The sequence below is a fragment of the Acomys minous genome (genome assembly GCF_964271855.1).
Source record: "Acomys minous genome assembly, chromosome: 4".
NCBI classification, from domain to species: Eukaryota; Metazoa; Chordata; class Mammalia; order Rodentia; family Muridae; genus Acomys; species Acomys minous.
This window is the reverse complement of record NC_140486.1, coordinates 128,950,175-128,976,451: the sequence shown is the minus strand read 5'-3', so window position 1 is coordinate 128,976,451 and position 26,277 is coordinate 128,950,175. Positions and strand designations below refer to the sequence as shown.

General features: G+C 49.1%; 1 protein-coding gene across 1 annotated transcript in view; it reads right to left on the bottom strand.

Moving 5' to 3' along the window:
- Positions 1–1,087: 1,087 nt before the first annotated feature.
- LAMA1 (laminin subunit alpha 1) overlaps positions 1,088–26,277 on the bottom strand; it is a 123,524-nt gene continuing 98,334 nt past the window's right edge. The window contains exons 43-63 of the mRNA XM_084778117.1: positions 25,153–25,335; positions 24,725–24,879; positions 22,305–22,448; positions 21,043–21,176; positions 19,920–20,070; positions 18,977–19,101; positions 16,318–16,468; positions 14,846–14,990; positions 14,249–14,390; positions 14,046–14,160; positions 13,741–13,911; positions 11,766–11,917; positions 10,776–10,961; positions 9,387–9,555; positions 8,060–8,172; positions 7,268–7,457; positions 6,582–6,740; positions 5,944–6,097; positions 4,304–4,437; positions 2,007–2,229; positions 1,088–1,453 (exon numbers count right to left, since the gene is read on the bottom strand). Of these exons, the coding sequence (XP_084634243.1) occupies positions 1,293–1,453; positions 2,007–2,229; positions 4,304–4,437; positions 5,944–6,097; positions 6,582–6,740; positions 7,268–7,457; positions 8,060–8,172; positions 9,387–9,555; positions 10,776–10,961; positions 11,766–11,917; positions 13,741–13,911; positions 14,046–14,160; positions 14,249–14,390; positions 14,846–14,990; positions 16,318–16,468; positions 18,977–19,101; positions 19,920–20,070; positions 21,043–21,176; positions 22,305–22,448; positions 24,725–24,879; positions 25,153–25,335 (3,257 nt within the window). The 3' untranslated portion in view covers positions 1,088–1,292. The remainder of the gene's footprint in view (positions 1,454–2,006; positions 2,230–4,303; positions 4,438–5,943; positions 6,098–6,581; positions 6,741–7,267; positions 7,458–8,059; positions 8,173–9,386; positions 9,556–10,775; positions 10,962–11,765; positions 11,918–13,740; positions 13,912–14,045; positions 14,161–14,248; positions 14,391–14,845; positions 14,991–16,317; positions 16,469–18,976; positions 19,102–19,919; positions 20,071–21,042; positions 21,177–22,304; positions 22,449–24,724; positions 24,880–25,152; positions 25,336–26,277) is intronic.

Sequence of the window (26,277 nt, the reverse complement as noted above, 5' to 3'; positions counted from 1 at the left end):
ACATGCCCATGGGTTGTTATATTCAGCTTTATTTTTATGTTGAAATGTGATTTTTGAACCATTACACGTTTGTTTTTTTAGCCAGGAATGATGGCACACACCTTTAATCCCAGCACTCAGGAGGCAGAGGCAGAAGGACCTCTGACTTGGATGTTGGTTCACACTACATAGAGAGCCCCAGGGCAGCTAGGGCTACATAGTGAGACCCTGCCTAAAAAGTAAAACAAAACAAAACACTTTCATTTAGTTTCTCACATTTTCCATTTCCCTTTTAAAATTTCCATCACTTCATTCACAAACACACAAATATTTCCTCATCCTCATAGTTCGAAGGCAAAATGCTGCCTTAACGTCCTTGGGCTGGGCGTGGAAGCATCAGGGAAGCAGGCTGAGAGAGCCAGAAGTAGGAAGCTGGCCTCACTTATGAAGTGTGCTCAAGGCCAGAGTGGGCTACCTAAAGGTGTGTGTCTAAATGAAAAAGAAATGAAAGCTTTGTCTGAAATATTCCCTCTTGAAAGTGGCATTTGTTTTCACTCTGTTGAAAAATTGGTCCCATTTTCCTGGTTGCCTGTGTTGAGAGGTGTTGAATCATACCCCTACCCTTGCAATGCCATGCACCTTGGACTCTGGGTCCTATGGTACACCTTTAAACAATGTTTTCTATTTTAGTAAGAAACCAGCCAAGTTCTGCTTAGATCCTATTTTCCACCCAGTATGAAACTTGTGGGAAAAAAGAAATTAAATCATCTATATTCTACCCTAATCTCATACAGTCTACAGTGATGGCTTTGTTTAGTTGTTTGGTTGGTTTTTTATTTGTTTTTGTTTTTTAAGATGGGGTTTCTCTATGTTATCTTGGCTGTTGTGGACTCCCTTTGTAGACCAGGCTGGCCTTGAACTCACAGTGATCTGCCTGCCTCTGCCTCCCGATTGCTGGGATTAAAGGCATGTGCTACCATGCCTGGTGTTTTTTTGTTTTGTTTTGTTTTGTTTTTAATGTTCAAAACACAAACCAAGCAACACTGTCAAGTCCATGTCCACAAAGCTCCATCTGAAACACTTGAAAAAGGAGACCATGAATTCAACAGACATTTTAGGCTATTTAATAGAGGTATCTGTTGTACATGTGGCTTTAGTTCAACATAAATACAGCATTATTTTTTTTTTCCTCTCTGGAAACATAACCTGAGTTGGAAATGAGATCTGAACGGAAAACACTTGGCTTCACAACCTGTCTCTCTTCAATACTTTAGCGATGATTCCAAGCGAGGGTTCTGGCAGCGGCTCAGGGCTCAGGGCTCAGGCCCAGGGCAGGAGTGCGGGGAGACTCCGCGTAGGTCAAAGGCCTTGCTCAAGTCCAAGGACTGCGCCTGTGGGCCCCTGCTCAGCTTGAGTTTCCTCAGACAACCCCGGAATGGCGTCCGGCTGCTCAGGCAGTTCTGTTTCACATTGGCTGTTCAGAAAACAAGAGGCGAGTCTTGCTTAGTTTTGTTGAGATAGGGTAAGTTGTGCACTAGAGACAAAAACAATCTCAAGTGGACCCTCCATGGAATCAGAAATGTCTCCCACACATGTGGCTTTAGTGGGTGGCAGGGTTCCTGGTAACTCTGAGTGGGTAGTAGCTTAAAGGCACAGTTGTGACTTGAAAAGTCATGCAACAGGCGCTGAGAATCTACAGCAATTTCATCTTGGGACATCTTAAATGCATAATCCAATGCAAATTTGGTCTTTCCCTGTGACTTAGATCATATAGGGCAAAGGTAGGACCCCCACCCCGCCCAGCTTACCTGGCAACTGAGCCCAAGTCCTCAGTGAGAAAACTGGTATGTGAAGGGGACATGCTAAATTACCCCAAGGAAGTTCAGCTACAGTATTTAAACAGCTTTCTAAGATGGCGAGGCTTGTCGCTACCTATCTTTCAGTCCCGGTCCCATATTCCCGTGAGCTCACACCTCCCCTGGACTGAGCCTCCCCATGTACATAACCAGCACAGGAGTCACACCCACCAGGATAGCCGCCCACATAGATGGGATCATTAGTGTCTGCCGAGGTGGAGTGAGTGTGAGGACTCTCTGCCCTCACAGCATTCCCGTCCACAGTCAGGGCGATGCGGTGCTTGCTCTTGTGGGCTCGGAGTGTGTGCCATTTCCCGTCACAGAGAGTTCCGGAGGCTTTGGGCTCGTATGTGGCGGTTATCCTGCCAGCGCCGTTGTTGACGTGAAACAAGACCTGAACAGGGAAAACACCAGGGTGAGGTTTGCTGTAGCTGAGATCGCTGTCTTTCTGCCCTGACCTTAGCCAGGAGGCCAAGACCTCACAGGGCACAGAGTACACTCATGAGTTGTGCTCAGAGTGGAGAGCCTCACAGGATTCTGGAAACAGGAACAGTGACCATGAGAAAGAAAGAATGAAGGTAGAAAATTACCCTCTGACAGCACCGCCAGAGGCATCTGGAAGAGTCCAGAGCAGCGCTCAGAGCCTACATAAGTGGCCCCATTTTAACTGAGTTACCTCCTATCTACATTTATCCATCGTGCGCATGTGCCCACGCACGAGCATGCACAAGCCAAAGAAAAACTTGCTGGAATCGGTGTTTTTCCTTCTACCCTGTGGGTCCTAGCAGTTGAGCTGAGGTCCTTAGGTCAGGCATGTAGGCCCAGTAAGCCATCTCATGAGATCTGAATTACTGCTTTAAAGTACAAGTAGGACCTCATCCTGAGAGATGCTAGTGGGTGGGGCTTTAGCTGTGAATTTGAGATACACCACGTTCCTTGCCTTCCAAAAGGAAAACTTCAGCATCTCACACAGCAGTAGCAGGCAGCCTAAGACTCCAATACCCATGGCTTCTGTGGCCTAAGAATGGCCAGATATATGTGCCCCGTTCTCTCATGTACAAGGCAGTGGGATGGGTGGTAACTCCAGCTGAAGAAGCAGCATTGGCAAATGCACCTGGGAAGACTAGCCCCCAAGAGTTGAAATGCACATGGGCTGGGAGGAGTCAGCACTCAGTGGCAACACTGAGACTTCAGGCCACTGATGACAGCCAAAGGTATGGAGGCCGCGTGAGGACCAAGTGCAGGAGCCCTATGTATAGCCTCACACTGTACCATGTGTGAGGGAGCAGATTCCTGTCCTTGTGCTTCCTGCCTGTGCACACACAGCTCCAAAGGGGAGGGAAGGGAGAATGAGCAGGAAAAACAAGGGAGGAGGTGGTTACACAACAAACAAGACAGATGCGCTGTGAAAGGTGTCGCTCCTCCTGCTCCCAGCATGGGGGGGACATGAGAGGCTGAGATGCAAGATCACCAAAGGTATAGGAAAAATTGTATTTTTTTACTCAAAAAAGAAAAGTGAAAATGGGCATGGTGGCACACACCTTTAATCCCAGCCCTCAGGAGGGAGAGGCAGGTGGATCTCTGAGTTCGAGGCCAGCCTGGTCAACAAAGTGAGTCCAGGACAGCCAAGGCTACACAGAGAAACCCTGTCTTGAAAAAAGCAAACAAAACAAAACAAAACCACAAAGTAACAGTCTGTAATAAGAAATAACTGTTGCTATATACAACCCAGGTAGACCTTCAGGAAAGTAAAATAAACTCAACCCACAAAGTAATGCTCTGTAATAACTGTTGCTATACACAACGTGGCTGACCCTCAGGGAATCACACTTACTGCATGAACTTAGTATGTAACTCTTGTAAAATAACAATTGAGAGATGGAGACAGATCCGTGACTGCCAAGGGTGAGGGTTGCTGTGGTTACAAAGTAGCACTCTGTGAGGGGTCTAGTTGTAATGCCATAGTTGCCATGGATCTTGATGGTTCCACCTGTACATCACAAGCTATTCACACAGGCAGATGCACAGCTGGTCCATCCTAAGATGTTATGTGGGTTGTGAGGGTGTGCCGTGGGGACTCAGTGTGGGCCTGTACTGACATTACTATGGGAAGCCTGGGGTTGGGTGCCTGGGGAGGGACGTGTGTGTCCATTTCGCTGCATTTCTGTGTGACTCTGTTTGCAAGTGAATAAGAATTATTAGAAGAGACTGGGCATTGCATGGACATGTTACTCCTGGTAAAATTGAGGCAGAAATGCCTCAGCGTTATAGCTGCAATGCCAGTTCAAATATATGAAAGGAAGTTAGCCTGCAAGTCGCTTTCTAGGACTATCCGATTTTAAGATAGCAATGGGAATTTCTTTTGTCTCCGTTAATGAAGTGGATGATAGGCTTGAATCTAAGCACTTCCGCATTTCGCTCCTGCTCTGCCTCTGTGGGTGGGTAGGGAATGGAGGCAGAACACCTACCTTGCCATCCACAATCTCTAGGCCGATGGCATCCACTTTGGCACTGCTGATGCCCAGGAGGACGCCATTCATAGAGGAAGTCCGGAACTCAAGGGTGATGTTTAAATCCAGTCGAACTTTGTAGCCTTCCTTGACTGAAAAACACAGGATGGGACTGTCATGGTGAGAACACAGGCTGGCAGGGCCTGGCGGGCTATCTAAGCACACAAGGCACTGGCCAAGCTCAAAACCTGGATCCAGCTGCACTCCCACCCCAACCGTCCTCCAGGCCTCAGCTCTCACCTTCCTGTGTGAAAAGAAACCTTGTGTTTTGTTGTTGCTTTATGCAGGGAGTCTTGCTATGTAGTCAGGCTGGGACCACATTCCCAATCCTTCTGCCTGTGCCTCGCCTGAGATTACAGGTGTGTGTAACAAAGCCCAGCTAGAAACACTGCCTTTGAAGGAGCTGCTCAGTCCCTTGGGCCCAGGATGCACCCAGTTAGCTGGTCTTTCCCGTTAGCTTCTTGATTTGTATGTATCCAGGGTAGCATCACTTGCAGTTGCCTCAGCCTCCAACGTGGGGAGTGAATGATAGTTTTTTAATTCAAGTGACAAAAGGCTGGATATTGGCACTAGAAGGCAGCTGTTCCCTTGCCCCGGGCTGAATGGACGACAGATTAAGTGTCCTAGTTGGATCAGTGCTCCCTGCCCGGTCCCCGGTGTTGGCTGTCCTAAGTATCTCATGGTCTTAATCCTTTTTTTTTTTTTAAAAGATGTGCTCTCACTATTATGATTCAGGTTGGCATGCAACCGATGATCCTCCTGTCTCAGCCTTCTGAGCATTGGAATTACAGACGCCACACACCTGCTTTTTTAGTTTCGAAGGCCTTTATTAACTTGGACAGGGAATATGCCCCACATAAACTTGTAAACTCTAGTCACCTATGGAATACAAGACTCTGGCACAGGCTTTGCATGAACAGTTAGGCACAGCCCAGAGGACTGGATGAATAAGCATGGCCTTGTGTAGGCATAAGGTTATTGTGCAATTCAAATGCTGAGTTCTTTACTCTCCCCCCCCACCCACCCATATCTGGCCATAATCTTTGTTCTGAGCATCTCCTGTCTCAATGCTGTGTAAACACTGCTCCCCAATTGTCCCCTGGTATGCCAATAAAGAAGCTTATAGCCAATTACTGAGCAGGGGAGAGAATGGGGGGCTGGCCTTCCTGCCAGCCAGGGGAGGAGCTAGAGGAGGAAACAGAGGATTCAGCCATGGATTTAGGCAAGGGAGAGGTCCAGGTGGCATCAGGAGGGGAGCTGGAGCAAGAAAAACTATAAAGTGCGAGTATCTCTGGGATGTACACTGGGAGGAAGCCAAATCAGTTTAGGTTAAAAATAGATTAACAATTGCTCAGTTCTTGTGCTGTGAAGCTTGTTGGAAAATAATATAACAGAGTCTCAGTTATTTGTGTGATAGCTTGGTTAAGAGAGAAACTAAGAAAAAAAAACAAACACAGTTTTATGAAAATAATTTTCACAGCCTTAGGCAGCCTCTCCAGCAGGGTCTTATCCTATCAGAGTTCCTTCCTGGACCCCACAGCATCTCACAGTGCACACTGAACCCAAGGGGTTCCCTCCGGGCTGCTAACAGCACTTACCAAGAGCTGCATATCCACTGCCTTCAAAGAAAGTTCCTTCCTGGGCCACTGCGTAGCACCTGTCCACAGCAAAGGCGGATGTGGCTCTGTCTTTATCCAGCCGTTTGCTATTAACCGTCACTTCCCCAATGCAAGCAGGGAGGCTCTGGGTGACCTAAACCAAGCGAGCGAAGACAGGGGAGTGGCTGGAGATGATGACGAGAAAGGACATATTTGCCCCGTACTTCATTAAACCTCACTCGACAACACATTGTGACACGCTCTCGGTTTTAAAGCTTAACTGTGGCAACTGCTCACATGAAGGTCTCCCTTGGCTCTCGCACCCCAGGGCTGTGGTGTTAATGCACTGGAGGTGTTGTCTATCCTTTTACTAAAATGCCGCTTGAATCCAGAATGCTTCTCTCACTGGTACCCATACACATTTGCTGGACTTTTCCCGAATGACATTGGGACTGAGCGGCTCCAGACAAGGGGAACAAATGTTCATTAACTGTGAGGTGGGAAATGATGGAGGAGCCCTGCCACAGGCCCGCACACTATCTGCTGAGCCCAACAAGAGCAATAGAGAAAGATGGCCTCCCACAAAACTAGAACCACAGCAAGGTGGCATGGGTCCCGCTCAAAGGCCCGCTGCTTACGCTCCCAATGTTCCTGGCCCTGTAGTGGACAGGAAGGCCTCCGAGGTACAGCTTCCCTTCCACATCCAGCGTCGTAGCATTGCCCACCACGGTCACGCTGGGGGACTCCTGGCCGTCAATGATCATGAAGCCCTTTCTTTTAATGTACTCCGTCTTGACCTGCACAAGGTGAGGACGTCTGGAATTTGCAAACCGCTTGAGAAAACTTTTATCAGGTGTGGTTATGGCATGTGTTCCTCAGATCTGTGACAGCCCCGACGAAACCCCCTGCACCCCCATATGATAGCTCTGCCTGTGGCATAGCTGTGGCTGAGAATAGGGTGTGGCCGGCAGATAATGGGGAGATTCTACAGCCTGGTTCCAGAGGCCTGGTTATCAGCAGATGCCACGATGAGCAGCTTGGTTCTTTCAGGCCATGCATGGGTTTTATTGGCTTCCGGCCAAGTCAAGGACAGTTTTTTGAGACCTTTGATTAATTCTGTCTGCAGCTGTTGAGTGTCTACCAGGTGTGCAGCCCTGACCAAGTGTCTGGGGGAACTCAGGAAGCAGGAAAGGTCTGTCAAGATGCTTACAATCATTTGGGGGGAAATCAAAATGCACAGCTCCCCTTCAAGAAAATGGAATGGGGACCAGAGGTGGAGAGAAAGAGTGTTTGGGGCAGGTGACACGGCCTCCCGAGAACTCACCGTGTGCCACCTGCCATCACTGAGCAGTGTGGGGTGAGAGACTTTGGTTCGGCCCTTGCCAAGGTCAAACATGAAGTGCGGGCGGCCTTCATGCAGCCAGAGTGTGGCGTAGTCCATCTGGTTCTGATGCGCCATGTAGTATATGAGGCCGCTGGACGCAAACGTCCGGATGCTCAGCTGAACATGGAGCCTGGGGGAGAACGGGAGCTCAGTACAAGGGACCCGGGGAGGTCGGCTTCTAGTACCTAAAGCAGCCTCCAAGAGAGAACACATCGCTGCTTCAGCATGTGTCATTAGCTTCTCAAAAGGAAGGAAGTGTTCATTCCCTTGCGCTCCTGTTCATGGCAGAGATCACTGTCTGACGGGAACCATTTGGCCGAGATCGCCACTGTCTGACACTCTGTGACAGTAAATGAGAGAGATTCCCTGAAACCATGAAACCAAGGCTAGAAGCGTGTCGGCATTGTGCTGTGTCACAGGGAGGCCCACTGGTAGCTGTACCAAGTAGAGTGGACAGCTCTGGGAAGATGACATTTTAGCTGAGCTCTGAATGACCAAATCTAGCACCACTCTCACACAGGCCAGCAGGAAAGCCTTCGCTTGTTTTAGCACACTCGGCGTATGCTATCATGAGGGACCTGATTAGCGCTAACAGATGGGATCCTTGCCTGTGTCCACGTGGGCGCTGACCTGGTCTGGTATGGGCACATTTGCATGTTTCAGAAGACAACGCCACACTTTCCTTATCATCTGGCGATGAAAATCTCAGCGGGACGTCGGGAAAATGCTTACCTCTTTCGGACATCGGACTGATTAAAAGGCAGCACTAAGTGGCTGTTTTGCGAGAGGCCAAACTGGTGAGCGCCTGCAATATACCCTGGAGCCGTGTCCACCACACACAGTTCCTGTAAGAGGTGCATAGGGACCCTCAGCTACTGTAGCCAGGACCCCATTGACACCAACATGTTCTTCAGTGAAGGAAATATCACAGAAGCCACTATGCCAGAACAGGAGCTGCTACCGCTGTGGTCTGAGTCCTCTGGGTCTCTGTTTTAAACGATGCGCCCCTCAGCCTGAGAGCAATCTGAGTTTCCTTCCTTCTTTCCCCATTACTCAAGTTCCTTTTCCTTCAGCTTAATACAGGAGTCCCCCATGATCCTTCCTTGGGCCTAAGAGATCATGGGCATAGCCCAAGGATGCCTGTGGCCAAAAGAGAGTCACAGGTGGGACGCCATTGGGTGACAACAGTGCCCTCAGGTCCCACAGGTCCTTAAATTCACATACCAGGTGCAGGGTGAGGAGGGAGGAACAGGGCTTGAAGGGCACTGAGACCCTGGCCAGAAGCCAGGAGCACAGGGCAGGGCCTCGGCAATGCTGGTTGCCACCACAGTGTCCCACGGGATCCTGAGGCCAGTGAGTCCCAGATCCACTCTTCTGGCTTAAGGTGGACACACACAACTAGCAAAACTGCCCTGCACTCCTGGGCCCTGCTTTGGAATAACCACATGCCATCTCCTAAATTATTAAAGTGTAAAGGGGGAGAGAAATCAAAAGGGGGAAAGTAAGAGTCACGGCTGGATGTTTGCTTAATGAATCAAACTCCTGTCCTTAGACGCTGAGAAGAGCACAGTGGCTCACAGGAAGTGCGTACTGCCGTGTGTCCCCATCCGAATCTAAAGTATCGAGGAGGCATTAGGGAAACTCTCATCGTATGCCAACCACTTGGGGTGTCGAGCATCTGAGCAGAACATCTGTGTGGACCCTGAGTCCCCCACAGACAAGCCCTTCTGCCTTATCCCTGTGGGCTGTTTAGCACAGGAAGGGCAATCCTGAAGGTCGCTTCCCAGTTTCCAGATAATCTACCATTGGGAAGTCTAGCTGGAGAAGTTGGGGAGCGGGGAGAGGGCACAATGGGGGCACCTTGTCCTCCCTCCCAGCTTCAGTGGCCTCCTTGGGACTCAGTTCTGCTTGATCTCTCTGTCTCTCTCTCCCCCTCCCCTTCACCCTCTCCCCCCGCCCCTTCCCTCCACCCGCCCTCTCGCTGCCCTGGCTATAGGTTCAGCTTTCTCAGGGTCCTATTTCCTACTTCCCCGACATTTGACTTCCTTCCTGAGCAGACCTGGCTGATGCCAATGACGGAGGTTGTGTTTGCAGGCTCTGGTAGAGTTGGGGGGTCTGGGGGGAGCTCCCTGAGTTCCCCGTGCAGGTCCCGCACAGGCTCTTCTGCCAGCCAGCAAGTGTCCAGCTCTACCTGTTCAGAGCTGATTGCATGCGTGAAGTCCAAAAGTCTACAGACAACAAGAAAGCATCAAAACAAAATGGTCACACACCAGCCTGGTTACTGAGTAGTTAAAGCCCACTTTAAACCATTGGTTCATGTCTCTCCTAGGGTGACCACAGCAACCATCCATCACAGTTACCAGAGTCATATGGACACGCCCTTTTTCTGTTTGGTCCCAATTAAAATAAGAATCCACTCTAACCCCGAACCATACTGGAATCCCAGACATTCCTGAGCTCAGAGTGGACTCTGAGCTGTCACCTCCTGCAGACCAGGGTCTCAGGCCAACAGGGCTTTGGGTCCAACATAGCAGCTTCCGTTTAATACTGGTCCCCACATCGCTGCACAATAGCTTCCGTTTAACAGCACTGGGTCCTTGTTCTGAACTCTGCTCGTCATCGGCCTCTCTTTTTAGAAGCTCTAGCAAGGTGTCTTATGCCAACCTGGATCCCACTGGCACCTCCCAAAGCTATACCCGACTATGGAGTCATGGCTTTCAGGGGCGTGGTGTTGCCTATCAGTGAAGGATTGGATGAACAATCAGTGACTGTATAAACCTACAGGTAAGTGAGTGACACTCCCCTGTTGCACTGCAGTCTGCTATAGCCTAATTCTTGTTCTGTTCAGGGCCTCCCAGGAGCTGCCTTCTCAGAGAAGGACACTGTGACCAAGGTTACAAGTGGGCCAGCAGTCTGGCAAGTATGGGGTCAGGGTCTCCTCCTACTGAGTCTGTTGTGACTTCCTGTAGGCAGATGCAGGCCTGTGGTTCAGACATTTTTCCCACCATCCCAATGTGACTAGAGCTTGGGAGAGGAGTAATGAGCAGCCATTTATGCACATAATTCTCTCCTTCACAGAGAATGGAGACTTGCAATAAATAGCAACTGTCACAGGGAAAGCCATTGATAAGATGTAGCTGTTAGCAATCTAGCTGGTACACTTGAGAAAAGGGATGTCCCTCAGTGGTAGAGCGATGACTGCCCAGGATGTGTTAAATCCCAGTTTAATGCTCCATACTAGGCACACACAGGGAGCCAGTGGTGGGTTTTCTCTTAATAAAATTTGCTGGCCAGATCTGTCCACCATGTTAGCCCTGTAAGATCCATTGGAAGAGGCCGTCATGACAGACCAAGGAGGTTCACTGGTTACAGAAGAACTTGCGGAGCTCAGGACCTCTCTCCAACAGCAAACCCAGAAGGCAAGGACGTGAGAGCCAGTTACACTTACTCAGCATCGAAGATCATGTTTTTAATACATCCATGGAAAGATGTCCTCATCCTGAGCATTGGCGTCCCCTTGTCCTCGGGAAGCCCCCCGATGTACAGGTTGGAGGTGTTGATGGTCCTTGCTTCTGACAGAGGACCCAGCTTCACTTCTACAGGACTGGTCTCGTCCAGCTGTACGGTGATCACTCTAGTAGGCCACAGGGGAAAGCAAGCGTTAAAGCGCAACACATGGCTCCATTTTCACAGGTAGTAACAGCAAGGTTTTTTTGGATAATACACTTTCCTAGAGATAAATTTTGGCATGACATTGTATGTGAATCCCAAAACCGAAAAGCTTCAACATTTAACGTGAAAGAATGAAAATCTACGAACAGACACACGGCCAAGTTTGAGTGAACTAACTGTGTGTACTGCAACACCCCTTTTCCCACTGTGAAGACACCCAGTGTACCCCAGCGCGAGGTCTTCAGTTGCCGAGGGAAAGACAGGGAATGCTGACATGACGGTGCTGAGTGTTGGCAAAACACCGCCCACCAAAACCAGCCTCCTGTTCCCCACCAAATTCATCTAGTATTTGTAAACAGCTCAGAGTGAGATTAAGTCAAGGTCAAAGTTAAAGTTCTCAGGTACGAAAATTTCACAAACACTACAAACTGGAAGAGAGCTGACCCTATGGCAGAATTCTGGCAAATTCCTAGAGTTATTCTGAAACAGAACTATGATCGCTGATGACATCATGCCAACCACTCCTATGATCGCTGATGACATCGTGCCAACCACTCCTATGATCGCTGATGACATCGTGCCAACCACTCCTATGATCGCTGATGACATCATGCCAACCACTCCGGACATTTAATCTCGCCACATATGTGGCGAGGCTCCTACTGAGGAGCTCTCTCATGCTCACCTCAGCGGCACCCCTCCCCCTCCCCCCTCCCCGCCATCTTCCTCCCCCCCACCCTTATACAAGACCCGAGAGCTAAGATACCTCCGATTCCTGAGCAGGGAGATGGAGTGCTCTTGCCCGTCGCTGTAGGAGCCGGTGGGGGCGTGCAGGAGGGCCTTCCTCAGGCTGGTCCCATCCCCGGCATTGACATGCACTTCAATGTGACCTCCAATCAGCATGATGGCAAAGAAGGGCTGGGGAAGGTGCATTTTCCAAAACGGAAGACATTACTGAATGGTCTGTAACATTCTCACCTTGTACAGATAACACAGACATGCTAATGCAAGGCAGGCAAGGGAGCATGTGGACGTCGCCATCCATGACAGCGCTTTGGATTTGATGTACTGCTTTCTGAGCTGTGTCATGTAATTTATGCTCTGCATCACGCCATCACTGTTCCGGTCACAGATTCCTATTTCCTCAAAGTCCCCATGCCTCCAATTTTACTGCTACGTCATGCACTAGACTAGTTTTCACTGAAGAAATTTCAAGATGGTGCACGTGACCACCTAATTTGATTTTTGCCTTTCCCTATGGATTACATCTAACATACCTGAAAATGGCATTAAGAGCTGGAAGGGTCTTAAGACATCTAAAGTTCTTAAGACTTCCTGGCAACATTGAAAGGAAGTACAAGAAACCGTGAAGCCAGCCCCGGAGTAGAAGGAAAGGGGCTCCCAACGCCCTTGCTAGCAGCAGCTGCCCCATTCCTTCCCACTGCCTTAGAAGACTCCTGCGGAACCCTATCGCAATTGGTGGAGGGAAAGAGCTTAACAGCTTCCCCCAAAGTTAAAACACAGAATCGCGCTCTCACTAGAAATCCCATCTGAAGGTCCACGCCCAGAAGGGAGGAAGGCAAAGACCCAAACCGACATCCTATATACAGGGTCATGGCTCTCAGGAGTTCCTGTGAGCCCCAGAATAGAAATACAGGGGAATAGAAAGGGATAGCACAAATAAAAAATGTAGCTGGATGTGGATGAAACCCCAAAGCGTGCTAAGTGACAGCTGTAAACAACAACACTGCATATGCCTGGACAGCGCAAGCTATCTATAGTAAGCAGCCCATTGTAGAGACAGAACAGAGCTGGCAGCCAGAAGTCAGGACGGGAGGATGAGGCGTGGTTGTTGCTTTTGGGGCACAGGGTGTTGATTTGGGTGATGGAAACATTTGCAGCTAGGTAAAGGAGGAGACATCTTTACACTCGATGCACTGGCACTGAGAAAACAGCTCACTGTAAGGCAGGCAATTTTGTAAGAATTTTACCTCAAGTGAAAAGTGGATGAATGGAGCACACAAAACCATTTCCAGTCAAAGGCTAGCTCGGGTTAAGTGGCCCACACGGTATCCAGGGCCCGCAGACTGGCATCCCAGCCTCTGTTTTAACATGTAGCAGCTGGGTGGCCACGGGCAGCTTAATCGTGTTCTCTGGACCTCTCTTTGCCCACAAAGCAGCACCCAGCTGCAGCGTGTAGGATGATAACTGCACAGCCATGTCTTAAGCAGCACAGCACAGCATTATGTGACCTGCACCTGTGCTCACCAACATTTCCTTCGGGTATGTGATCACATACCTGACACCCTCTTGTAGGGGATCAAATGCTGGAAAATGCCCCCCTTGCTTTGTCCTGCTGCTAGACTCCCATGCCCATCACAGGCCACATCTCCTCCCTTCACATTTATAGCAACAACAAATCCCCCGCCCAAACAGACGTGAGAAAAGGGTGTTTTCACTCTGCTGAAAGCACCACACCCAGAGGAAACCCGGGCTCTGCCGCCACGAGTTGCTTTAGTCTGAGGGCGGCAGCCTCTTACACACCTCTAGAAGTGTGATATGAGACTCCAGAAATCACAGGTTCACGAGCAGAACATTCAGTAGTAACAACTTTTACTCATTAACTAAAAAGCACTGGTACATAAGCGCTGGGAAACAGCTACGGTGAATGCCGTGAGCTGGAAATTCCCCGTGTGTGTGTTTCTGTAAGGCATCTCCCACTGTGGGTCACAGGTACTCACCAAGTGTGCCTGAGACCAGCTGGCCTTTTCCACATCCTTGCCCAGTGCGGCCAGGATGATGCCACTGCTGTTCTTGGTGGCGAATGTGACAAGCAGGGAGGACTCAGGTGACAGAGATTTGGGCGGCACCTCCACGTAGCCACCTCTTAGGAAACTCACGCTCCGGATGGGCTGGTGGCAGAAGGAAGAGCAGAGTGAGGCTGGCCTGCTGAGACTGGGAGCTTGAAGTTTTACTATATAGACGACAAGCCGCTGGGTGTTCATGGAAACGCATCCAGACCCCCATGACAACGCTTGCTGCCCACCTCCAGTGCGCAGCCTTTTCTCACTCCGTAGGAATTCCGTAGCAAGTCAAACGTGGATCTGGATATCTCCAGGTTCCTGATGCAGCCCACGTAGCTTCTGCTGCTGATGCCTCTCCTGGAGGCAAGGACGGGAGAATCAGCCTCACGCTTGGTGGGAGAGGCCCGGAAACCCCACACGGCCGGCCCACAGTCCCATGCCGTACCTAACAGCACTCGAGTGAGGTAATCCACCCACGTAGATCAGGTCCTTATCCAACCGGTTGAGGTCAGAAGAGGCTCCTGGGGTTTCTCCTTGCTTGGTCTCCTTGTCGCTCGTGTCATAGGCATCGAAGACAGCTAGCAGCCCTAGCAGGAAGTGGAAGGGTTAGTGTGAATGGAATCCTCTCTCAACACAGTTCCATCTTTGGGGGTGTCGATGTTCTTTTTAAGTCCTGCAAATCTGACCGGCGTTACCCTGCACCGTTAGAAGGACAAGATCGGCAGCACACACTGCTGGACGGCAACAGTCGGTGTGCAAAAGAAAACGGGATGAATTCAATTCTCGTTTCCAACTTGGCATTTAGCCAGAAATAATGAGACAAGTAGAATTATGCCGTTCTTCCAGCAACAAGTGGATCCCATTGCTTCTCATGCCACAGACAAAGCCGGCGTTTAATGAGACCATCACTCAAGCATGGAGTCCTGCCGGGTGGCCAATCGTGAGGGCGATGATGATCTCACTAACGTCATTAAGCCGCAGCCAGGAAGCTATGGAGTGTGACGAGGCAGAGGCAGCCAACATGTCCACCCCGTGCACCTACCCTGCTTCCGGTTCCGCTGGAAGGCGATTTTGTACCAGGTTCCATTGTTGTACCGCCTGTCTGTCATGAGCGTGAGGGGTCCCGAGCCCAGGTCCACCATCACTTTCACCCTGCCGCGGACCAGCTCGATGGACAGAAAGTCCCTCTGTGAAGGAGAGAAGAGATCTCTACCGGAGATGTCCTTATCTCTAGAGTTTCCCCACTCAAGCTAGGGGTGCATGTAACCTTTTAAGGTCAAACTAGGGAAACTGAGCCTGTCCCCATAGCTGGTTACAGGAAAGCAAAAATGTCTCCACTGGCCTTGTAGACTACTGCTGAGAATTAAACCAACTGCTAGCCATTGTTAACCAAAATCCACATTGTAGCAGGAGACGTGGACTATCTTTGTGTGATTTTTATTTAAACTGACAAGCGCGCTGTTTCTGAAAATGACCAGCATACAAGATGAAAGGGACCATTCCTGTAGATGAGATACAAGCGAGGCAACCGTGGTGGATGGAAAGGTGGCTTAGTGGTGGAGAACACCGGCTACTCTCGCGGACAACCTGTGTTCACTTCCTAGCACCTACCTGGTGGCTCACAACCATTGCTACCAGGGGATCCAAAACCTCTTCCGGCCTTAGTGGGCACATAGACATATAGACATAGAAACCACTTATCCACACAAAATAATACTAAAAGTAAATTTAAAAACAAGGCCACTGTGGTCACACGAAAACCAAGACATTATTTGAATAGAATTTAACAGCAAGCATTTGACTATTAACACTTGTGCTGACTGAGGGCACACTGTGTGCTTATGGAAACTAAGATAAATAAATAAATAAATATATATGATATATATATATATATATCATACTGCCAAATCCTAATGGCACAGGGTTGTAGAACCCTGTCCTCAAGCCTTACCATGGCTGTTGCCATGGTGCTCACAGTAGATATGACAACCCAAATGAGACCATGACAAGATCAGGTTGCTGGTGTTTCCTTGGACAATGTGGAGAGCCTCACATGAGACTGCACCCAAGCACTCGCTTCTGTGTTCTACTGCCCACTGTATGGACTCCCCCGGCTCTTGTGGACTTAGGTGGTGAAGAACTTAAGAAGACCGGACTGACTGAAAGGGATACATGATGTTTTGGAGCATGACCCACGCTGGGGCGAGACATCTCAGTCCTGCGGCCATCTTGGGGACTCATTCTCCTTTTTGCTAAGTCCTTATTCACTCACCTCTAAGTAAACCGCCCCCCCCACACACACACACCAGACTCATTTCTCCAAGCAAGGCGTGCTGGAAGCACTGCTCTGCTCACTGGGCATGCTTTCTGGAGTGAGAGGACGTTTCTTCACCTCTCCTCAGTGAGGAAAAGTCACTTGCACAACAAACGCGGGGGTAACTTCGAGGCAGTGGGACTGCGCAGACACAGGGGTCCTGTGCAGACACAGGGGTCCTGTGCTGCAGAGGGACTCACCGTGGCATTGGAGGCCAGGTAGAAGAGGAGGCCGTTGGGGGAGAAGGTGCTGAAGAGGATGATGATCTGTGTCACGGTAGTCCGGAGCGTCTTCTCCACAACCGCATACCCGCTTCCATCGAAGTGGAACGAAGAGTCTTCACTTTGGGAGCTGCGAAGCAGAAGCCGTGAAATATCACTCCAGCCTCAGGAGGGCAGAGGGGAGGGCAGAGGGGAGGGGAAGGGAGGGGAGGGGAAGAGAACAGGTTCCATAGTGTATATGCAGATGTCAGAGAAAAACTTTGCATGTGGCTCCTCACTGTTCCATCTCACATGAGGATCTCTCTCGTCTCTTTCTGTGTGTCTGTCTCTGGCTATCTCTCTGTGTCTCTCTTTCCTCCCTCTCTGTGTCCCTGTCTGTCTCTGTGTCTCTCTCTGTGTCTGTCTGTCTGTCTCTCTCTCTCCTCCCTCTCTGTGTCTCTGTCTCTGTCTCTCTCATACTCCAGATTACTGGGCCCTGGGGCTTCCAGGAATCCCCCCTTCTCTGCCTCCTCTGTCCCAGCAAGAGTGATGGCATTACACATGTGCACCCTTGTGCACCATTTCTTATGGGTTCCAGTGATTTGGCCTCAGGTCCCCGTGCCTGTACAGCAAGCACTGTACTTGTCTTAGTCCTGAGTCACTCAGCTTGCTGCCCTCTAGTCTGACGACAAACACAGCCTCTAGAGCCAGACTACCAGGTGTCAAACCCCAAATCCCTGAGCTACCGACTACCAAAGCCCCCAAATCTCTGCAGCCTTCATCTCTAGGGGAACACGGCTGAGTGTTCTGATGCAATGCATACAACTTGACACGTGCAAAGTTCTTAGCAACTGCGGCTGTGCACGACAAGCACGTGCTCCGTGACAGTGGGCAGTGCCTCCGGTTAGGTTGTTCAGGGCTAAGAGATGGCCTCATCTGAAGATCACTTCGAACAAGCTTCACAGGCTGTCCTGACTCCCTGTGTGTGGTCCCTTCCTACCCGGAGCCCAGGAGTTCTCACGTCCCAAGCACGTGAATGGTCGGTGTTTCTGGTTTCTTCCCCCCTCTTCCCTCCCACCACAGCCTGCTCAGTTGAGGCAGTGTGAGAAGGAATGAATTCCCAGGGAATGAAGACTGAAGTGAGTCTCCAGGGCCCTGGGATCTATGGCATGTTCCTGGGCTCTCCCATGCTGGCAGCCCCCCCCCAACTTCTGCTGGAGCCCCTGCGGCCTTATCTTTTAGGACGGTGAGACCTATGTGCGCCACAGTCAGCCTAGGTTCGCTACCCTAGGCTGCAGACAGACTGCCTGGGCCCCTGACTAGGAAGAAAGCCCAACACCTGCATCCATCAGTGACTCTAGTACTCGGAAAGGCCCTGGCACACGCAGGACCAACCTGGGGCCTGGGAGAGTGGGCCTTGCTCTCAGAGGGGCCTCCCCTATGTTAGCGCTGGAGCCTTCAGGAATCCCAGTGGCCTGTCCTCTGTCCCCTGGCACATGTGTGTGCTCTGTGTGCTATGGCAGCAGCTACTTTCAATACACCAACGCTGCTTGCCAGTTAAGACATCGAGTCAGAGGCCAGTCTTCCAACACCCTCTAAGGATGGAAGGGTGGTTATAAGTGGAAAAATGCCGCTGCTATGTAAGAGTATCTGGCAACATATAAGAAGTCATATTAAAGAAGTCAACACTTCATTTGGCAGTATAAACCCAGCTATATCCATTAATGTGAAGGATATCAGGCCGCACTAACAACCTAACAATAACAAGTGATACCGGGTAGTGAATTCAAGGCTATGGGAACATCACAACAAAGAAAAAGAGTGTGTGCATGTGTGCGTGCATGTATGTGTGTGTGTATGTGTGTAAACAAAGCCTTATGTAGCCCAGCTGGTGGCTGGGCAGGAACTCGGAGATCTACTTCCCTCTATATTATGCCGGGATTGAAGGCATTAACCACTACACCTAGCTATATTCAATATTTTTTTAAAAAGATTATTTATTATGTATTCAGCACTCTGGCTGCATGTACACCTGCAGGCCAGAAGAGGGCACCAGATCTCATTACAGATGGTTGTGAGCCACCGTGAGGTTGCTGGAAATTGAACTCAGGACCTCTGGAGGAGCAGTCAGTCCCCTTAACCTCTGAGCCATCTCTCCAGCCCCTATATTTGATATTTTAACCTGACATTTTCCAAACATTAAGATCAAAATGGCCTCTCTACTGTTACTTTTTTCTTTTCTTTTCCCTATTCTTTTTTGGTTTTTCAAGACTAGGTTCCTCTGAGTAGCCTTGGCTGTCCTGGACTTGCTCTGTAGACCAGGCTGGCCTCGAACTCACAGTGATCCACCTCCCTCTGCTGGGATTACAGGTGTGTACCACCACACCTGGCTGCCTTTTTTCTTTTTAAGGAACATGTATTAATATCCCACCAAGCTGGCATTGTTTGAAACCTGGTCAATATATTGGTCAGCACAGAACAAGAATGGCCAGCTGATTGGTTGGTTCAGTGTTCAGTGAAACACATATATTAAATCGCAGGTTGTCTGAGGTAGTCAGTCCACCTGGTCCTACATCCAGGTAACCACGGTTCCACTTAGAACCTTTTACGAGAGTCTAGAGTACAGAGCTAAGAGAAAGGTCAGATGCAGGTGGATCACCTTCCAAAGCAGCCATTGCACTTCCCCTCTCTTTCGATGTAATTCCACAGGCCAATCGATTTGCCGTTCAGGAACGCCTCTCCCATGCAGCCCTTAAAGTGAGTGACCTTCACAGCAGGGGACTTCTGATGGGGAGACACAAGCAAACACATGACACACATCCATGGCTTAGGGGCGTGTGTTCCCTAACTGCCCTGGGAGTTTCAAATCCAGCCAGTCAACCTCCAAGAGAACACACAATGAAATGGCCAGCTTACAACAACTGGATTTACTTCCAAGTATAAACACTTTGCATTGTTTCCTGTTCTTTAAGAAAGGAGTCTGAAAAGGAGTCTTGTTATGTGTGTAGCCCAAGCTGGCCCCACACGCTCAGATCTCTTGTTTCAGCCTCGAGAATGCTGGGATTGCAGGTACCCGTGACCGGATCCAGCTCCGGACAGTCTCCTGAAGATCAGCTCAGTTGCTGGGGTTTCTGGGGAAAGCCTGCTATAGCTGAGTCATCAGACCAGACAACGGGGTGGGGGAGGGGGCAGTAACTAGAGGGATGCAGACCTTCTTCTCAACTGAGGACTCTGAACCCAGTCCAAATAGCTGTAGTCATGAAGCAAACACAGTGTACTCTTGCTAAACTCTAATTAGCATAATTACCACTATAATCAGAAGAGAGGTAAAGGGACTTTACAGAAATTACTCGAAATTTATTTAACTTTCTACTTCATCACTGGAAAAGATGCCTAAATGAAAAACAGCTCCACTGACTTCTCATGTATTCATCTTCATGACAGAAAATGACCTTTTAACCCTGGCAAAAACCAGCCCAGCTCTGCTGACCCACTGCTGAAATGAAAACTAATAAAGGCAGAAATTTTGATTTGTAGAGGACATGCTTATCACTGAGCATACCAGCCAGGGGACCTGTTCAGATGTGCTCCGAGAACAGTACCTTGATTTGGCCTCCAAGCCCTCCAACAAACATGAGTGTTGAGTTGTTTATGTCCAGAACATTCGCCGACCCAGGAGATTTGCTTGTCTTCACCGGTGGTTTCTCAGCTGAACTTGTTTCCTTCACGCTCAGGGACCCCACGTTTCCAAACCTGCGTCAGAGAGAGTTTCAACAGGAACTTTGCATAGATCACGCCATCAATGTATAAGCATGCCTTCCATACACAGCCGCACCAGCCTCTCTGGGCTCACCCAGGCAACTTCCGCCTGCTTCCACGCTTGCCCGTTCAACCTCTACTTTACTCCCCTAAATCATGTTAAGTCGTTCTTGGGAAACAGGCATTTCATCCCATCCCCCTTTATTTAAAATCATTACTGAGCTAAACCACATCTGAAGAAAAATTACTTCTTTTGTTATGAAACCATTTTTAATATACTGCCAATATTTCAAGCACCATCAATAAAACTCCACAATATTACTGAAAAGAAAAGTTCTGCCTAAGAATTCTTAAATAAAGTTACTTATAGGGAGGGACTTTAATAGGAAGACTCTGACTTTGTTTTTTTAATTTTAGAAAAATACACTTTCCTCTTTCCTCCTCCTCTCCTCTCTTTTTCTGTTGCTTTTTACAAAATCCTCTTCAATGGGAGGACCCATTTTACAAGGCTGGTCAACCTGGATCTGGACTTTCTGAAAACATTTTAAAATAATCTAGATGCTTGCAGAGATGGCTCCATGGCTAAGAGTAGCTGCCTGCTCCTGCAAAGCACCTGGTTCTATTCCTAGCCCCCACACGGTGGCTCTCAACCACCTATAGGTACCCAATGCACTGCATACTCATGGTGCATAATCATATATGCAGGCAAATGCTTATAAAATAAAAATAAACGTTAAAAAGCAATCTAAGCTATACATTTTTTGATCCTGCTTCTTGCAACAAAGATTATCTGTTCTGTAATTAAAAAAAAAACAAACACCTCATTCCTATAGTTAATATAAATTGGTATTATTTGTTTACAATCCAACTTTCCTAATGACTCAAATCCTGTTTATTATTTGGTGCTACCACACATTATCAGGTACAACTGAAATAAGAACAATGCTGCAGCACACACTCTGCTACCTTGTTACGTAGATGTTGTGCCATCTGTTGTCATTAATGGAGACATCTGGGAATTCCAACCGTGTGGACCCCGAGCCCAGGTCCCAGAGAAAGGCCACTTTCCCCCGCCGCATCTCCACTGCGAGAAAATCAGGCTGGGGGCCAGGACACAAGGTGGGGTGAGTTAAATATTTTCTATTTACACAGCCAGCACAATGCTTCAGCGCTACTCTGTCTATAAATCATGGCAACCCTGGGACCGGAGCGTGTCGAGTCCTCAGGCAGAGGGCAGACCCGACATGACTGCCCTTGTAGACTGATCATCCACTAAGCATCCATGAAATTCCTGGGGATGCACAAAGGGGTTGTCACCAAGCCACAGGAAGATTAGGCAAGGTACTGTCTTGTTTCTGTTTCAGAAGGCACCAATGGGTGTGGAAGGCATACTAAGATAGGAACCACAAAAGCAAGTTAGCTTCACTTCCTGTCTCCTCAGAAGACATCTGTGATAATAAATACACTTTTCCACATCTCCCTGACATTTCCCAGGGGTTGCATCCCCTCTGAAGACAGCCAAAGGAATGGTGTCATGGCTAGGGAGCTTGCTCTCTGGGGCCATAGGCAGTGCCTTGGCAGGGAGAACCTGGCTGATGCCTGGCTATCTGACAGTCACCGGAGTTCCACAGAGGCATGATGTAACCAAGAAGACGGCAGCTGGGGCCATTACTTAGGAATGCCACTTTCCTTCTTGTGGCATTCACTGTGTATATGTCCGTGTGTGTGTGTGTGTGTGTGTGTGTGTGTGTGTGTGTGTGTGTGTGTGTGTGTGTTTGTGTGTGTGTGTGTATGTGTGTGCCCCTAAGTTCACATGTGTGCACAGTTCATAGTAGTTCACATGTGTGCACAGTTCATAGTTCGTATGCACACGTTCATGAGGAGGACAGGAGAAAGCCTTGGGTGTTGTCTACCTTTTGGAACCGGGCTCCTCACTGACCTATAGCTCACTTAATTAGGCTAGGCTGGTCAGGGAGCCCCAGAGATGCCCTGGGCTGTCTGGCTCTGGACACAGGATGACCAGGCTTGTGTGTGGCCTGGGAACTGAGCTCAGATTCCTCGGCTTATGTTCTACCTCTGCATTTGACATTCGACATTGCAGTTGTCGCCAAGGTCATCCTTGGCAGGGGAATTCAGCGGTTTGGGGGCGGCTTTGCTCACGTTGTCATCGGCAGAGTGTCCACCAAGGAAACACCCGTATTCCCACACGCCCACGGCCTCCCACTTACGCCGGTGCTGCTGCCGAGGTAGAAGAGGAGGTTGTCTGGCTCTTGCGTCTTCACAGTCAGCGTCAATGTGTTGTAGTTGCTAGAGGGGACCCGAGGCTGGTAGGCGCGGACGCAGTCTCTGTCTGCAGACACAGCCACTCTGATCTGACCGGGAGAAGAAAGCCACCCTTGACTTAGGGACACATGGGGTAGCTCTCCACGACGTCAGAGATGCCCGCCTGCTTGTGCTGTGCATGGCTCACACAGCTTTGGGTTTCATAGGGCGAGGTAGCAGACCACGATGCAAATTCTTCTATTCGGTAAACTGTTTGGGTACTGGACAGTCACTTAAGTTGGGCTATGTTTTATTTGCTGATTTACAGGCAGTGTCGGGCTCTGCTGACCAGGTGGCCTTGAATTGACACTTACAATCCTCCTCGCCTCGGCCTGGTTATGGATGGGTGTCTCTGAAGAGCTAACCTTTTCTTGGTTTTGGTTTTGGTTTGTGTTAAGATTTACTCAACTGAATTTTTTTTTGGGGGGGGGTGAGGGGTGTGGTGGGGAGGGGCAAGGAAGAGAGAAGAGAGAGACTGCAAGATTTCCCAGGGGCCATGAGAGGCCCTGGGGCTAGGGTTACAGGCAGTTATGAGCTACCTGACCTACTGCGTCCTGGGTTCCTAATTCCAGAAGAACCAAGCACATTGACAGCTGAGCAATCTCCCCAGCCTTTTACTTCTCAGAAGGCCCATTGTATATGTAGAAAACTGCCTCACTCACTGAGCTTTATGACTGTGTTGCTATGAACTCACTACCTGATCCATGGGGGAGTATTTGATGACCATTTGTTAAATACAGGCAGGGGGAATGTACTTATTATGTCACTCAGTAAATAGTTATAGAGGGCTTATTATTCACTACATAGGGCTCTGCTTTATAATTATCTGTGTGCAGATTTTCTATTAATTTCACCTCTTCTACATTTGCACTGGCCATGGTATTTAGAACTATAACTTTAGTTTATGTTTCCTTGTCCATGTAACAGAGGGAAGCCAGAGCTGATGTGAGCCTGCATCCTTTTCTATAAGGGGAGAATCTTGGCGAGCCTAGAGTACCTTTACCTTACCTAGAGAGCTTCAGAAAGACTGAGCTAAGATTAGGGTCACACTCTTATTCTCTAGGACCCCACATAGTGGCAACTGTACACACTCTTGGGAGTCTTACTCTATGCTGGAAATAAGTGAATTGATCCATGGGTAGTTACTGAATGGTTTTCTGACACCAGCGTATGTATGTATGTATGTATATATATATTATTCTCTAAGCCTCTGCGTGTACACACACTGTCCTCTCAGCCTCTGCGTGTACACACACTGTCCTCTCAGCCTCTGCGTGTACACACACTGTCCTCTCAGCCTCTGCGTGTACACACACTGTCCTCTCAGCCTCTGCGTGTACACACACTGTCCTCTCAGCCTCTGCGTGTACACACACTGTCCTCTCAGCCTCTGCGTGTACACACACTGTCCTCTCAGCCTCTGTGTGTACACACACTGTCCTCTCAGCATCTGTGTGTACACACACTGTCCTCTCAGCATCTGTGTGTACACACACTGTCCTCTCAGCATCTGTGTGCACACACACTGCCTTCTCAGCATCTGCGTGCACACACACTGCCTTCTCAGCATCTGCGTGTACACACACTGCCTTCTCAGCATCTGTGTGCACACACACTGCCTTCTCAGCATCTGCGTGCACACACACTGCCTTCTCAGCATCTGCGTGTACACACACTGCCTTCTCAGCATCTGTGTGCACACACACTGCCTTCTCAGCATCTGTGTGCACACACACTATCCTCTCAGCATCTGTGTGTACACACACTGCCTTCTCAGCATCTGTGTGCACACACACTGCCTTCTCAGCATCTGCGTGTACACACACTGCCTTCTCAGCATCTGTGTGCACACACACTATCCTCTTAGCATCTGTGTGTACACACACTGTCTTCTCAGCATCTGTGTGTACACACATTGTCTTCTCAGAGTCCTGAAGAACAAGGACTCTGAGAACACATTCTGGAGGGTATCTCCAGCATTGAAAGTAAACTAGTAAAATAAAGAAGCAGCAGCAGATGTATCTACTATGCTGAATGCCTTCATGGCATAAAGGGTAAGTTATGTAGCCTAGCAATAGCTATAAACTCCCAGAAAGGAGAGATCTTTCCTAAGAATCTTTGAAACATGCTCAACACAAGCAGGAGTCAAAGAAAAAGAGTTTAAGTTTCCTGGATGAGCCATGAGGACACGGGGTTACTGAGATTCTGTAGGAGTAGTAGAGCAGTTGGGGTGTCTGAGTGCCAGGCCCACTGACTCCACCATGGTCTGTGATCAGGAGCCCCAGTTTCCAGAGCTGCCATATTAGGAGTCACCAACCCAACTCACCGAAGCCGCCTGTTTCCGGGCCCGGCTGATCAGCAGCTTGATCTCCGACAGGTTCCTGCTCAGGTTTTCTTCCAGTGTTTTCAAAGGCTTCAGCCGATCAAATAAAAGGTTGGCTTGCATTTCCACGTCTCTCATTTTCCTTCCAGCCAGCAGAGCTAACCAAGACAAGAGGCAAGTGTTGGCGAGCGATGGGCCAGAGGAAAGGAGAGAAAAGGAAGTGTTCATTATTAAGATGCAGGATGGATAAGACAGAACGGAGCGGGGAAACCCTGAAGTAGATGAAGAACGCAGACGGCCTGCATCCCCTGGGGACCCTCTCCTCCTTCACAGATGTGAACCGACATGTCCCTTCCGCATCCTGTGCACCGGGCTGTCTCCCAGCCAGCAAGCTGCAGGCTTTCAGAACAGGGAAGAGGGGACCGACATACTGGTCACTGTGGAGTTATGCAGAAGGTCACTTGTCTCCTGTGCGGTGGCGTTCACTCGGGACAGGTCCTCGGATGTATTGAGGACCCTCAGGCTCCAAGCAAGGACGTTCTCTAGTGTCCTGACCGCACTCTGATTGGCGGCTGCAGCCAGCTCTCTGGCTCTCCTCGCCTTCTCTCTCACACCTAGAATAAAGGCATGGACAAGCATGTACTTTACTGAAGACACCGAGAAAAGCCTAAAACTACAAGTATCATTATACATAGAAACACGTTTGTTGAATACAAACCAAGGCGTCTTGCTTTTTCATGTCAAGGAAATTTCCATACCATGTGTTCTACCACCCCATTTAAAAAACCAATGAATAATTTGGATACTTAACTCTGTAACATGACTTCAATTACACAGAGTGAATACAAGAGAGGTGGCTTAGTATGTTTTGGGGGGTGATAAACTGAAAGTACTTTTACATTTCATTCATTCATTTGTTTGTTTACATAGTGTTCATGTACTATGGCACACATACGGAGGCCAGAGGAGAACTTGTGGAAGGAGGCTTCCCCTTCCTTTGTGTGGGTCCAGAGGTGAACCTCAGGTCTCTAGGCTTGGCAGCCGTGCCCATGAAATCATCTCAAACTTCTTTACTTAGCGCCTATCTGTAGCCCATCTCATCTTCATCTCCATGTCACTTTATAACCAGGTAAGAAGCTTCTGAAACTTAAGCTCATATCAAGATGGAAGTGGCTAAGTCACACCCTTCACTCTAAGTCACACCCCTTCACTCTAAGTCACACCCTTCACTCTAAGTCACACCCTTCCCTCTAAGTCACACCCTTCACTCTAAGTCACACCCTTCCCTCTAAGTCACACCCCTTCACTCTAAGTCACACCCTTCACTCTAAGTCACACCCCTTCACTCTAAGTCACACCCTTCCCTCTAAGTCACACCCTTCACTCTAAGTCACACCCTTCACTCTAAGTCACACCCCTTCACTCTAAGTCACACCCCTTCACTCTAAGTCACACCCCTTCACTCTAAGTCACACCCTTCACTCTAAGTCACACCCTTCACTCTAAGTCACACCCTTCACTCTAAGTCACACCCTTCACTCTAAGTCACACCCTTC